We start from the raw sequence: 15,737 nt of genomic DNA, 5'->3' as shown, positions 1-15,737 counted from the left end.
CATGAGATTAGGCTTTTAAAATATTATTGCATTTCTACAGAAACAGCAAAACACACAATAAAATATGCTTATTTTACTGGATATCTTGAAGAAAATATTAGGAATACTCACCAGAGGCGTACAATTATCACTATCTCGCGCACCTAAATTGACTTCTTTCTCTAAGGCCAAATTAGTATCATCCTGTCGCCATCTTAAAAGTACTATCGTTAGCTTCGTATAGCCCAATGCAGCTGCAAGATGCAGTATCGTGGAGCCATCCTCTTCAGAATCCATCGTAAAACCTTCGGATTGGCCAACTGATCTTGAACTGAGAGATCGACAGAAGGTAACGAGTCGTTCTTCAAATTTTGGATTCGAATAAATTTGAACGTCTTCGATCTGAAATTGGGAATAGTAAAAGATTATTATACTATATTATATTACACGTAATTAAGGCAACTTATGTAAATACTTTGAATAAGAATGATAAAAAAAAAATTACGTAGAAATAAATATACTCGAATTCTAATAAATAGTTTTTTTATGGTATTGCGATTTGTAAGCAAAAATGTATATATATTCAACAACTAATCGAAACAAAATAATAATGAAGTCTAATAATTGTACACAATCATACGGCAATAACGTTGGCGGCAGTTTTAAAAAGGTACCCGAATCTGAAGAGGTCGTATTGGCTTTTACCATTCGACGTAGAGATATTGGGGCTATGGAACCCAAAAGCCAAATTGATTTTGACAGATATTGCAACACGCTCTACGAGGTCACTAGTTACTCTAGATCTGGTAGTGATTTTGAGGCAGAATAAAATTATGGACGTTTAAAGAGGCAAATCTGTCAATATCTTGGATAGAATGCTTCAATGTGCCACATTGTATAACAATGATATATTTTTTAAATGAAATGTAATTGTTTATAAGCAAATAAAATTATCTTCACACGTAAATAAACACAATTATAATTGAGTCATTACCTGATTATCATCTAAAGGCTCATTTTTTATTTGCAACCGGCCATTAAGACGCTGAACCCGTTGGAGCAGTAGAAACCTTCTAAAATCTAGCGATGGCAACGGAGCAGAAGCCGGAGATGAAGGGACTGGTACAGGGCCTGCCTTGTACTCGAATGTAACAGTATCAGAAACTACACGCCCTCCACGAGCGACTTGAAGAGCTGCTAAACCTGCTTCGTGAGCTGAAAAGAATCAAATTAACCAATTTTTAAACATTAATTAATTATAGTGGATTCTACTACTTTTCAATTAAATACATATATTATATATTAATATTACTTACTAATGAACCGTCTCGAATTTCTTTTCTCATAGGTGCAATTATTCTAGGGATCTATGAAATTATAGATCCCTAAGTAAAATATAGCCCCAATAACAGGTCAAAGCAATTTAAAGTCAATTAAACATTTTTTTAATCTATTACAAATGAACAATCATTTCTTATCTTTAAAATGCTTGTTTATAATTATGTAAGCGAAAGGAGTGTAATAGGAATTTAAAAACAAATAGATAAGTATGTATAGTACATTTGAAATCAACATAACCATACCGTCTTCTCTTGAAATAGTTTGGTATCGGTGTTTTCTTCATCTGAGTCAGAAGTATAAATAGACACAAAGTTTTATTTTTGTGTCAGCCAAATTTGAATACACCTTTCAACTCTTGGCTATAAATCGATATATTAACCACTAGGATACCTAAAAATAATTCTTCTAAACATATAATATTTAATCTACCTGGACAATAGCATCGAAGTAACCCATTCTGCACCAACTTCGATGGCACAGGAAAGTTGTCAAAGAGAACCGTATACTGATCAGAGGTCTCAGTCCAAGGTCCGGCCACTAGGACCTTCACTCCGCCCTCAGGATAAGCCCATTCTGGTGAATAATCAGTAATGCTGAGAGCACCCTCACCACTGCAGTCCATTTGCATTTTTTCTTCAGGAGGTGATTTCTCACAGGATATCTGTAATACAGGACAATTAGTTAAGAAAGCCGGGATTAATTTATTCTTTCAGCTTTTGATCAATAATCATTTACTAAAATAAAATTTAAATTTACTAAACTACCTAGTTGTTTTTCAAATATTAGCGTTAAAAAAAAATTCAATACAGTATAATAATGCAAATGATTAATTTGCATTATTTTACTGTATTTTTTTTTTTAAAACCATAAATATTTAGTCTGTGTCGTATATTTATATTTCTTTAAGGTCTTAATAATATTGATTACTTACTAAGGGATGCGTTGATATTGTGCTCGGATCTAGCACTTCCAATTCAGGAAAATCTCCTAACATATCAAATGCGTCAAGATTTACGAACACATTATCATCTACTACGTGTGTAGGTGATGCCACTGCCTCACAACTTTCAATAAAGTCCATTGTATCTATCCCCGACACCATTACGTTGGCCGTATCGGAAGACCTCACACCGCTTCTATCTAATTCACAAGTAGGCATATTAGCTGATAAAGTCTTTTGTATGTCTTCATGTGATAATTCCAAAGTTTCGTCAAAGAACCCACTAGATCCTAAATTTCCATCTGTACCAAGTAATACTAATGTATCATCACAGTTTTCCGTCATAACTTTACTTTCTAATCGTTCTACTAAATCTGGATACCTAGACGGGGTAGTTGGTGCACTAGCAACCATATGGTTTCTACTCCTCGGCTCCATTTTAATTTTCCTATCAAAAGAATTAATTTCTACTTTTTCCTCTATTTGGCTTTCTACTTCGAACGTCGATTCCGTATTGTGCAGACACGAAGACGGTTGACTATCAGGTACCTCACGTTTCAAAACGAATGTGGGTTTGTATTGTTGCCGGTACCTATCCCTGGGCTCTTCACATACAAACGACGTCAATGACAGAGGAGACACTAAGGACGAATGTTGCTGGGCGGCGTTACTCGTTCCATTTAAAATTAAAAGACCACCTCCTCCTTGAATTTGGCCAAGAGAAACTAGCAATGGAGAAGCTGGTTGCGCGGATGGTCTATGATCTCTAGTGTATTGCCGTGGTGGTTGCGACATGGGTCGTGGTGATGGGCCAGTTGTTGAAGAAACGTGATGGTCTGACGGCGGAGGCTTCGCTGCTTGTATACGTCGTAAAGGATGCGCGCAAGTTCTTGAATCCTGACAAGTGGAATCAGGGCAACCGCACTCTAGTTGCCTCGCTAGCGCCGCAGCCCTTGCAGCCCGCTGTTTCTCCATCAGCTGCCCGACGATTGCTTCCACCGTCTCCGTCGTCTGAAACATTTTGCCCTAACATTTATTTATTGTAGAAATCATCTAATTCTCTAAAATACTTAGCTACTTTAGTTAAATTATGAGGAGACTCACCGATATTTCCAATTCATTGTTGATATCGTGCTCATCTTCGCTGAAGACTGAAACATGAAAATAAAATATATATTCCAAATAAGACAACTTCAAACAAAAAAGGTTTATTAAAAAAAATAATCCGTAGTCTGGGGAAATATCTAGAATAGATCTAAATTTGTGATAATCATGTTTTCTAAAATTTATATGACAAAAGGATGACAAAGTATATGGACTGAGTACTTTCTTAATATAAATATTAATATCAGCAACTGCATCTACTTTGTGATATAAAATATAGCCTACATCCTAGTTATACAATGTATCTTTCCGTCACGTTTCCTTTACGTCAATTTTTGTTAAAATAATAAGTTGTTTAGTCATGAAAATATAACAAACGGACAAGTAGAGACATTTTCGCATTTATAATATATAAAAAGAAATACTGGCGAACTGAAAATCTCCTCATCTTTTGAAGTCGGTTAAAAAGAGACAAGCTTCTTAGCATTCTATGGATTTACCGCGCGGGAGTCGAGTACATCGTATGTCAGAGAGGGAAACACTGAGTATTTCATTATATTTCACGTAATTAGATAAGTATAACTTCAAAATATTGTTAAAGAATTTGCAAAGTTAACAAGTTGATATTGAGTAAATAATTATTTAAGAACGAGAACCCAATTACTGCGTAAAAATAAAAAAGGTAACTTTCGACTTTAATATTTCGAAACTCCATCGGCGTCGGATGCCAATAATGGAATTTAATAATGAACACCGAATAAATTTTCGTTAAATAATTATCAATATTTATGTGGGATAGATTAATGAATAATGAAATTTAATTTCATTGTCCATTTCATAAATATTCAGGATGGGTCTCGAGTTTCCGTATTGCCTATTAATTTTACTATTAACATTGATGAATATTTAATATTATGTAAACCTTTATTTACATTTCTGTTATCAGTAACGCCCATTATTATCAAGATCAGTATCAAGATTTCCGTTAATATTTTTAGCCGGACATATTCATTTATTCCATAACTAGTTACCCGCTCCGGCATTACATAGTACATGTGTTATACATATAAACCATCCTCTTGAATCACTCTATCTTTTGCTAAGAACTGTATTAAAATCCGTTTCGTAATTTAAAAGATTTAAGGAAATAGACAGCGCAAGCGACTTCATTTTGTATTAAGTAAAGATGCATAATATATTAGGCACATTGATTGAAGTAGAAAAAGTATAATCCATCACATTTAAAATAAGTATTGTTGCTAAGTAACAGTTTGTATGTAACGTGCAACTGCAATCGGAACGAAGTAAATTATACTAGGTCCAACAGAAATTATTAGTATTTTAACAGATTTAATTTTGGATATGTTTTTTGCTAGTAGTACTATTGTTTACTCTTCTGTATATTGTTTTATATTATGTATGTTATTTAAATGTAGAGATGTAGAATGTCTTAAATGTAATGGATTAAGGGACCGTATTAGGCACATTGATTGATGTAGAAAAAGTATAATCCATCACATTTAAAATAAGTATTGTAGGTCCAACAGAAATTATTAGTATTTTAACAGATTTAATTTTGGATATGTTTTTTGCTAGTAGTTCTATTGTTTACTCTTCTGTATATTGTTTTATATTATGTATGTTATTTAAATGTAGAGATGGAGAATGTCTTAAATGTAATGGATTAAGGGACCGTATTAGGCACATTGATTGAAGTAGAAAAAGTATAATCCATCACATTTAAAATAAGTATTGTTGCTAAGTAACAGTTTGTATGTAACGTGCAACTGCGATCGGAACGAAGTAAATTATATTTACTACTATATATGTAATCCACTCAAAATATATCTATCATAATAAAACTTGTACATGAGGCAAACTTAATGTCGTTTGGCAATCTCCACCAGCTAACCTTTAAGTATACATAAACATTGTGGGGTAGTTATAGTGAAAGCTTTCACAATGTTACATAAATTACTATCTTTTTTTTATTAAATAATATTCTATAATTAGTTCACATATTTTTTACAAATAATTTATGAAGTCCCAACGTCTGAAACGTGTAGAAAATACTGAAACACAGGTTTCAGAAGTTAGAGTACTCTTCTATATTACGATGTAAATACTTATGAGTGAATTCAAAATTATAATGTGTATTTAAAACATATTGTATATTTTTATATTTTAAATTTACGATATTAATATTAACAACATTTAGTTAGTGTATATATCTAATATTAAATTTTAATCCAGTCGCTAATATTCGCCACATGAACAACTAATGCCAAGCACTTTTGTCATTAAATTAATTCTTAACAGGCATTTCTCGTATTATGCCTTAAGAGAAGTTTTTATTAATTAAAAATATAATACATAGTAACTTCTACTTAAGATTAACAAGTTTATTTTAAATCTAGAATAAATACATAGAACAGAAAATAAATTATTTTTTTATTAATATATAGTAAATGCAAAGGAAAAATAAGTGTCACGAAAGACAAAATCATATTAACTTCATTAAAATGTCTTACAATAATCTCTTGTTATAAAAACATACGTATAAATATGAACAGAAGATAGAGGAACTCTTAAAATTATATAGGATTTTTTTACAGCATAGGGGCAAAAGAGTTTGCGCCTCACCTGATGAAAAGTGGTTACAGCCGCTCATGCGCACCTACATCAATAGGGAATTTGCAGAAGTGTTGCCGGCTTTTTACAGAGGCCGGCTTTTTTTATATATATCGTAATAGGTTTTTTTATTGCAGATTTTCATATAGTATCAGTTCGGAAATGCTATCATTGCTGGAAAGCGATTCCACAATGCAGTTGTGTGTGGCAAAAAGTTTCTAGAAAAACGCACGGTGTAGGAAGAGGTGTAAAGTTCTTGATAGCTATGTATATTAAATTTATATCGTATACTTACACATAGGTTTCAACTGGCTGACTAGTTCGTCTTTCGTCCATTCTTTCTTGTCTGCCCAGAGCGCGAGGCTGGGTGCCACTGCCGCCAGCTTGTTATCGTCAGGGTATGGCACATTGAGGTAGTGGACTAGCACGATGTCAGGATTCTGAAACGTTATTATAGATTCCTCATTAACCAAGAAAAAGCATGTGCATCTATTATATAGTATAAAACAAAGTCGCTGTCGCTGTCTGTCCCTATGTATGCTTAAATCTTTACAACTACGCAACGGATTTTGAAGCGGTTTTTTAGTAGATAGAGTGATTCAAGAGGAAGGTTTATATGTATAATACATGTACACCCGGAAGAAGCCGGAGCGCGGAGCTAGTTAATATTATAAGGAGGTAGTTTGGGTGTGGAGGGTAATCTTCGGTACTACTGATCCGATTTAAATAGTATAGGGGACAAACAAACTTACGGCTCAGCTAATGGTAAATGACTACCGCCGCCCATAAGCAGCCGCAATATAAGGGGAATTGCAAGTGCGTTGCCGACCTTTTTAAAAAGGAACAATCTTTCTTGAGATATTATTATTATTATTATATACACATATACTGTTGTCGTATGTTGGTCATTGGTTTGTTTTGCCATATCATTCATATAATAAAAATCAATTATAAAGCTCTAATGATTTAATTATTAAAAAAATTGTGTATTATCACAAAAAAAAAATTATAACTCGATTATAAATGAACAAGTCTTTGTTATACAAATATTATACTGAAATGAAGTACAAAAACTCGTAAAATACGTATTTAGTGACGTGTGAAAATTTAGTGAAAGGCCACTGTGTACAGTAGGAAAGTGGAATAACGAGCCAGACTAGAGCTCATAAAACTGAAACAAAAGAGAACAGACAGAGACAGAACAGCCAAGAAGGGCTTGAAACTATTTAGTTACTATAGGGTTGACAACACAAAAATTTATATTATTTCTGGTGTAGAAAATAAATAGAATATTTTAATTTTAATCAACATTATTAAAAGAGGAGAGAGTTGTAGTTAAGTAATATTTCTAAAATATTATAAGATACATATTAAAATAATAAACTAGTTAAAAATATTTTATTTCGATATTACTTTTTTTACTTGGATTATAATAGGAAACTAAAATGATAGACAGCGGCACGCCTACTAACCTAAAGAACTTGTTCAATTCGAATACTAACTAATAGTATAAATACCAAAGTAGTTTTATTTATTCATTCCTTAAAGTTCCGACTTAATGGTATTCTATTTATCACTAGTGCAAACAGCATCCTAATCGCTATAGCAAATTATTGATGTTAGATTGTCCACTTCAGAGGCACTGAATATCATTGCGCTGCTGCGGACCCAGTGCATCTGGATCTCTCAAATTATATACATAGATATATAAATTGAGAGATAAGGATATATACTGTGTTTTACTAACGTAGTTTATAAGTTATTTAATAACATAATATGGATGGATATCCGAAATATATTAATAAATAAAATAAAATCTGGCACATAGGACATGGGCGATAAAGTTGCTCTAAATAAATAAAAAATAAAAAATAACCTATGTAGTATTCAGGATATAGAAGGACGTAGACTATTTTTAATTCCGGGCAGTCATTATCACCGGATATCGTGGGCAGACGTCGTATACATAAAATTTGAGTAACTCTTGAATAAATGGACTACAATAAAAAAAATTGCGCGATGACCCTACAACAACAAACGGCCACTAAATCGACTCGACGCAGTTAAACAACGTATAAAATAAGTAATACACAATATTTTAATTTTCAACGGGAGGAACGAATGTAAAACGGAGTGCACCGTAATAACTATCCATTTGTCTTCAAAATGGCGGCAATAAACATGGCGCCATTATTTATGTAATGGCCGCTGGCCAGGGTTGCCACTCGACATGTGTGCTTTATAGTAGTTATTGTGGTTTTTCATTAACTCCTTGTTAACATGTGAATACGTTGCTAACAGGCTGTAGAGGGCTGTTCTGTGTGTACACAATAATATTTAATGTTGACTCGTATATCTTTTACTCGGTTACTATTTATTTGCCGCTTGTGTGACAAAAACAAGCCACGAATAGTATATAATAAGTAATAGCTTTTATTAATAATGTATGACGCCATTGTACAATCAAAGAGAGGTATAAAAAATATTGCTATCTTTGTCTGAGTTATAGCATGAAGGACTATTTTTTATGCAGAGACAGAACAAATTTGATAGACGTTCGTTCTTGTTCATAAAAAGTAACTACTAATAAGTTCACTTTAACTATTATAGTATTTTGTAACTTTATTTTTCATTAAAGATTATTTTTTAATAGATGTTCATTCTTACTCATAAAAAGTAACTAGTAACAAATTCACTTTATTACAGTATTTTTAATGATATACTAGAGAAGGACAAAAACTTTCAATTGTATATTAGATTTATTAGATATTTAGATTTTAAATTTTTAATCATAGAAATGAGAAATTGTCGATTCAATTTATTAAATAAATTTAATAGTTTTAAATTTAATCAATACTAATATTATAATAACCAATATTTCATATTATATACTTAAATTTACCGCCTAATCTCAGTTTGTCTCAGGTTAACTGGGAGAATGCCTTAATGTGTTAAGTCCGCCATATGCTCATTTTTCATTTATGCATTAAAACTTTGATGAATAAATAATATTATAAAAGTGTGTCTGTCTGGTTGTTTGTGATCTTTTAATAAGCGGATCTTAATTACATTTGGAATGAAAATAGAATGTTATCATGGATGAGGTATATGAGGAGAGATACAAGCTACGTCTATCTAAAAAAAGGAGAAGGTGTCAACGGAAATCAGCTCGTAATGCTATATTTTATATTAACGCAATGACAATTAATTCAATATTATTGTGAATTGTTACCTGATTGAAAAAAAAACTACTATATTTGTAAATTAATAATGGATGTAAATATATGTAGAAAGCCTCTTAATCACGTCATCAGATTATCGACGTGACAATCTACAATTTGATGAAGATATAAAAGGTGTTTATAAATAAGTAAGTAAAAGGTGCTTCCAATTGATACGCCTTATTGTCTCAAGTCTAAACCTACCAGAGGTATTTTTTTTTTGCCAAACATTATAATGTTGGTAGTAGAACAAAACGCCGGCACCTTTCGATCGATGTAAATATACGTAGGTGTATTTACATTAATTTCTTGTCTTAAACTTTTGTTTTCTATTTTATTTCCGGCTTGTTGGGATTTTTAACATCTTTTAATTGTTTTAACAGAAACTCACTGTAAAACAACAAAAACTTATTATATTGCATTAAATAACTTTTTCAAACTTCTTTTCATGCTGTTTTGTATTGTAGTATGCCTTTGGCTAGATTTACCATTTACATAAAACAACAAAAACATTATATGATACATTTTTCACGTTGTGGTTGTCTACACACACTATCTATCAGAAATATTTACAAAGCCCCCGATATTTCGATAATTACTTTCTGACGGTCCGTTATAAGTTTTTTTAAAGACAAAGAAAGTTCAATTAACGTATTTATTTAATTCTAATTACCGTTGGCCTATGTGCCCCGAAAAGATCTACGGATATAGACAAAAATTTCATAATAGGTCGACTACCTATGATGAAATTTTTGTCTCGATTGGTCAAGCCGTTTCTGAAGAATATCGTTATAAAGAATGCAAATTTGATCGCTCATTGCTTCGCCCTCCGCTCAGTAAAAATATGAGCAAGTTGATTAATATGGCGAGTCATTTAATATTATTAAATGTACTTTCTTCATTATTTCATAATTTAAGAGCCACGCTCTTGTCGGTGGCGCTGTTGCCACTGTCCGCGACCTTCCATCATGCTCTTTAAATGTTAATACTACACGACTCCCATTTTGTCTTCACTTTGCTTGCTGTATCTGTGCCTTGGCCTCCCCTACTCCTCTTTCCTTCTATTTTTCCTCAATAATAATTATCATAAAATCATCGTACCGTATCAAGTGTCCCAACATTTTACATATAATCAATATGTATCAAATTCAAACCTATCTTTAATAAATATAAAACTCGTGTTCACATTACAAGATCATAAACAAGTAGGTATCTATCAAATAATTTAGCAGCAACAATAAATCAAGGTTTAAGGAGAGTTATTTAAATTGAAACGTCCGAATCCGTAAAAAGTGGTCATAAAATTTACATGCGCAATAAAAAAAGGTTTAATTGGCAGCCCTGCCGTTTTATTGTCACGCTCAGAATTTGTAAGTTGAAGTTTAGAAAAACACTCGAACTGGCAACAGTGGTTGTGGTATATAAGTAGTTGATAATGTTTTATATGGAAACATGTATTATAAAATACCAGATGAACTTGGTACTATGGCAGAATTGAATCATCATCATCATTGCAGCCCGGAAGACGTCTACTGCAGGACATAGGCCTCCCCTAAAGATCTCCACTACGTCAGAATTGAATAATATATTAAAACTCAATAATTAATAATTACCAAACAGTACTACTGGAAAAAATGGTGAAGCACTTTCAGAAACTAAAAAATAACATAATTATGTATTTAGATTGATAGGCATACAAACAGATGGATAGATATATAAACGTTTTATTTATTTGTTGTCACATATTTATAGTGAGTTCAGATATTAATTTTGTAATTAAACTTATAAAGTTAATTCAAGCCGCATAGAATACTGTCCGTCTTGATATACGATAAACGTTTACACACGTATATTTATTATTTCAATCTATAGGATTATGAAATATAATATATATAAAATATGAATTTCCCTTTATAACTTTATTTACGAAATAATTTATTTTGTCATGTAAATAATGTAAGATGTAAGATAAGAAATTACAAATAAATAGTAAATTTATTTGTAATTTCTTATCTTACATTTGATTCTATATATATTTCAAATCGATCCAGCCATTCTCGAGTTTTAGCGAGACTATCAGACTTTTATATTATATAGATAATATTATATCCTACAATATATTCATACTACAATACACCTAAACCAATAAATATAAAGAAATACATATTATTTTTTCATATTATAAAACCTCTACCAATTCATACATTAAAATTTCAAAAAGTTTTGATACATGTTCATTTTGTAACAGAAAGTTACTTCCTCCGGTCTTACTAGTAGGTAACTTAAGATTTGACTTGTTTCAATTCCCTTTGGCGTGGCATCAATTTTATTATCTGTAGCGAGTTGCCAACAAAATCGATGTAGAGTCAACAAACCACTAATATCTATCGGAGTTCACACAAGCCAAGGCGGCCCATCGACACCTGTTACGCTGCAATTGCTGGCGGCCAGAATCGAATGAGTGTAAGTGTGTTTATTCACAAAAAAATATAGAAATAAAAATATTTTTTATTCAAATAAACTTAATAAGTACTTTTGAATAGTCACACTTTTTTTATTCTACCACTCATTCGGAACGCAGACTCACCATAAGATGAATGAGCATGAAACTTGTGTGTTGCTCTTTTAAATAAATGTTGTTTTATCATGCGACAATCAAATAATTTGTTCAATCAAATAATGTAGTCAGTGCTATAAATTTTAAGTTACATATTTTCTACAAAAACATTGTTATAAATTCTTCAATTTTATAATAAGCTTTCTTACAAAGGAAATGTTTTATAAGACATTTCAGAATCTTTTTTCTGGCAAACTGAGTACAGACTCTGGCAGTTTGTTGTAAAACCTTACGCAATTATTTAGTTATTTCTACACTTTGCATCAATGATTATAGACAAAATGTTTTAGCAGCAATCCCGTACTAAGTTCAAAGCTTGTGGCGCTGGAATCAGAAATCTTTAAGTACAGAAACTTTAACTTAATACAAAATCCAGTTCAACATCATTAACAAATATTCATTCATCGGACTGAAATATCTTAGAGAGAAGAGAAGAAAGAGACTGGAATAATAAACGTAACCTTTAATATATTTCATATACTTATGTATAGAATATATAAACACTATATATTTTAATTAAACTTTAATTAAAATTTATTCAGTAGTGTTTATACACTACTGAATAAATTTATTAATTAATAGTCTTTTTCAATAAATTAAAAAATAATCAGGCTCTTAAGTATACAGATCACATAGAGTATACATTTAACGCGAGTGAATTATATTATACTATAATAGTCTTTTTCTAACAAATCCATTAGAATTCTCTCTACATAACGTACGACTTTGAAAATTGTAATCGATTGAGGAAACGTACAAAAATTCAAGAAAGTAAAGAAAATCTATAATTCCTTCACCCTGTAATCTGTTGGCAACCGTCCTTTCGATTGAAAAATAAAAATTGAAAATTAAAACTTACACTCTTTTGCTCGCTGTGCGGTATGGAGGTGCAATGGGCCATTACAAATTCAATTAGCCGACGGCATTTCCGTTGCGGATTTGATGGCATTTCACAAATGGCATTTTATAACGGACGCGTGACCATCATCGCTTCTATAAACAATCTATTCTAGACTCTAATTACTGGTCATTAGGGTCCAGAATACATTGTTTTATTTACAACCAACAGATATTAAATTAGTAAGGTTCTGTAATACTTTATCCATACATTGTTTACGTTAGGTAATAGATATTACATTGCTATTTTATAAACAATAATTACATAAATATATATGAACTAACTGTGCCCGCGGTTTTACGCGAGTGAAATTTACAGCCTATATGTTATTCTGATGTATAAAGCTATATTACTGTAAAGATTCATCAAAATCCGTTCAGGAGTTTTTTCGTGAAAGAGTAATAAACATCCATCCATACTCACAAACTTTCGCGTTTATAATATTAATAAGATTTTATATATAAATGATAACGCCATATATATGTTTTATTTATTGTTATCGTTTAATTATCATAAATCTCACCAAATGTTAAGAGCTTGTACTGACTGTAAGTTAGTAATCATTAGATAGTATAAAACAAAGTCGCTGTCGCTATCTGTCCGTCCCTATATATGCTTAAATCTTTACACCTACGCAACGGATTTTGAAGCGTTATTATTAATAGATAGAAAGAAAGAAAGAAGAAAGAAAGAAAAACATTTATTGTCAACCATTATTACATATACACATTTGACAATTGTACACTTTACACATATGCACACACACACTCATATACATATATACATACATACATACACACTTACAACAATTAGAAGATAGAGTGATTCAAGAGGAAGGTTCATGTATATAAAAAAAGTACACCCGTGCGAAGCCGGGGCGAGTAGCTAGTATACATACAAATCTCAAATCCGATTTCATTAGTCCAATAGAAAAATCACATTTAAAATAAATATTTGAGATTCAAACAGTTGGAATCAGTTTGGTAACCTCAATAAAAACTTTGGCGCGCAACACTCCCAAAAGGCTTTTATACGGTATAAATCGGGAAACTCCGGGATATTCCATTAATATTACAGCTATTCAACGGGGATATATCACAAATATTGGATCTGGGCGCTGGAGTTTTATCAATTCCACGAGTAAAATATCAAAGAGGCGTATCTCATTGGGGCGACGAGGTGGCTGGGATCCGTTTAAAAGTTTTGCGGCTTTGGAAGGTGGATTTCTTTTGCATGCATCATTAATTGAATATACTTTTTTTTTAATTTATACAAATACTAGCTACGCCCGCGATTTTGTCCTCACAAATAATGATATAGGATTTTTTAATTATTTAGATTAATTATTATTTAGTTTAATTCTTGTCCCTAACGGACCTAGGTAGCGAACTCTGAAAATACAATATGACAATAACTCAAAAACTCAAAACCCCCAAAAAAAATTATTATTATTATTTCACAAATAAGACATATACATTCAAAAAAACAAAACAATGACAAAAAAAAAATCTGCAAACAAAAACAAATAGGGTTTACCGTTCTAGCTTTAAAAATTAAATGCAATACACAGTAACAAGTAAGAGGCATGCAATAATCAACATAGAAATCGTTACGCACTCATTATTAGTGCAATCAGATAATATTGTCAGCGCTATGTATTTTAAGTTTTTTCTACAAAAACACTATTATCACACATTCATTAATTTTATAATAATTATTATTTATTTTATAATTTATTTTATAATTTTATAATAATTATATCTTATTTATAAATAAAGTGAATGTTTATGTCATTATTATTGTATCAATGATCATAAGTGTGAACGAAATACTGTATATATATTGGGCTGGTAAATATAATTATGGAAAGACGGGTTTTAAGAAGAAATTATGTAATGTTATGTACAAAAGTAAAACAGTAACAGAACAAGAATTACCATATATATTCTTCTATCCTTACCAATATCACAGATAATATAATATTACATACTAATATTATAAATCAACACCAGCAATTTATACTAAGCTAACTCGAATTTTCAGTAACTTCTTTATTTTTATATATTTCTTAATAATTTTTTTATTATATATAAAAAACACAATATATACATATATATAAACACCATTTTACGCAGTTTAGCATAAAAAAACAATTTACTGAAAATTCGAGTTAGCTTAGTATAAATTGCTGGTGTCGAAATGCGAAAATAACGCTGTCTGTCTGTCTGTCTGTCTCGCTTTCATGCCGAAACCACTGAACCGATTTAAATGAAATTTGGTACACAGATAGTCTAGGCCCTGACAAAGGACATAGGCGTACAGGATATACTTTTTAATGGGAAAAATGGGTTGCAAGGGGCTGAAAGGAGAGATGAAAGGTTATATGGAAGTATCGTCATTTTACGCGGACGTAGTCGCGGGTGCAGCTAGTATTAAATAATAGGTAACAACATATAATATATAAAGAGGTGCGTCGTGCACAACAACTCAATAAAATATATATATGTCTAAGGTTCTCGAATAAAATAAAATTGTGACTATAAATTAATATGTAAGCTATCCTATATTTCCAGTTGGATCAAAATCAAATTTGCAATCGGTTCAGTAGTTTAGGAGTCCATCGCAGCCAAACAACGTGACACGTAATTTTTATATATAAAGATATTCTATAAGAGAAGATAATCAAGCAAAGATAAGTAACTATCTCTATTGGCAGACGTTTCTCTACCCACATATATAACCAGACATGAAGGTAAATAAATATAGATACATATAAATAAAATTGAAGTGTCTGTTTGTAATATATTTAAATAAAAAACAGTTATTACTACATGCATATGAATATAAATACGGTACATACACCAAAATAACATTTTTTACAATTTTTGTCTGTTTGTCTGTCTATCAGTTTGTTTCGGTTACTCTCTGAAATGGCTGGACCGATTTTGACGGGACTTGTTTTGTCAGGTAGCTGATGTAATAAGGACTTTTATTTTAGAAAAATAA

The 15,737-nt window shown here is 31.3% G+C and overlaps 1 protein-coding gene across 1 annotated transcript in view; it reads right to left on the bottom strand.

Annotated features, from left to right (window-relative positions):
* Nucleotides 1-15,737, bottom strand: part of LOC131843189 (calmodulin-binding transcription activator 2-like) — a 52,277-nt gene that overhangs the window by 17,176 nt on the left and 19,364 nt on the right. Inside the window, 6 exon segments of the mRNA XM_059191803.1 lie at nucleotides 112-381; nucleotides 974-1,194; nucleotides 1,750-1,981; nucleotides 2,252-3,271; nucleotides 3,365-3,411; nucleotides 6,291-6,435. Coding sequence (XP_059047786.1) covers nucleotides 112-381; nucleotides 974-1,194; nucleotides 1,750-1,981; nucleotides 2,252-3,271; nucleotides 3,365-3,411; nucleotides 6,291-6,435 — 1,935 coding nt within the window.

Source organism: Achroia grisella, unplaced genomic scaffold (genome assembly GCF_030625045.1).
Source record: "Achroia grisella isolate CSIRO2021 unplaced genomic scaffold, CSIRO_AGI_Agris_v1 utg2831, whole genome shotgun sequence".
Classification (NCBI taxonomy): Eukaryota; Metazoa; Arthropoda; class Insecta; order Lepidoptera; family Pyralidae; genus Achroia; species Achroia grisella.
Note: the sequence above shows the minus strand (reverse complement) of the source record. Positions and strands in the feature narration are given on the sequence as shown.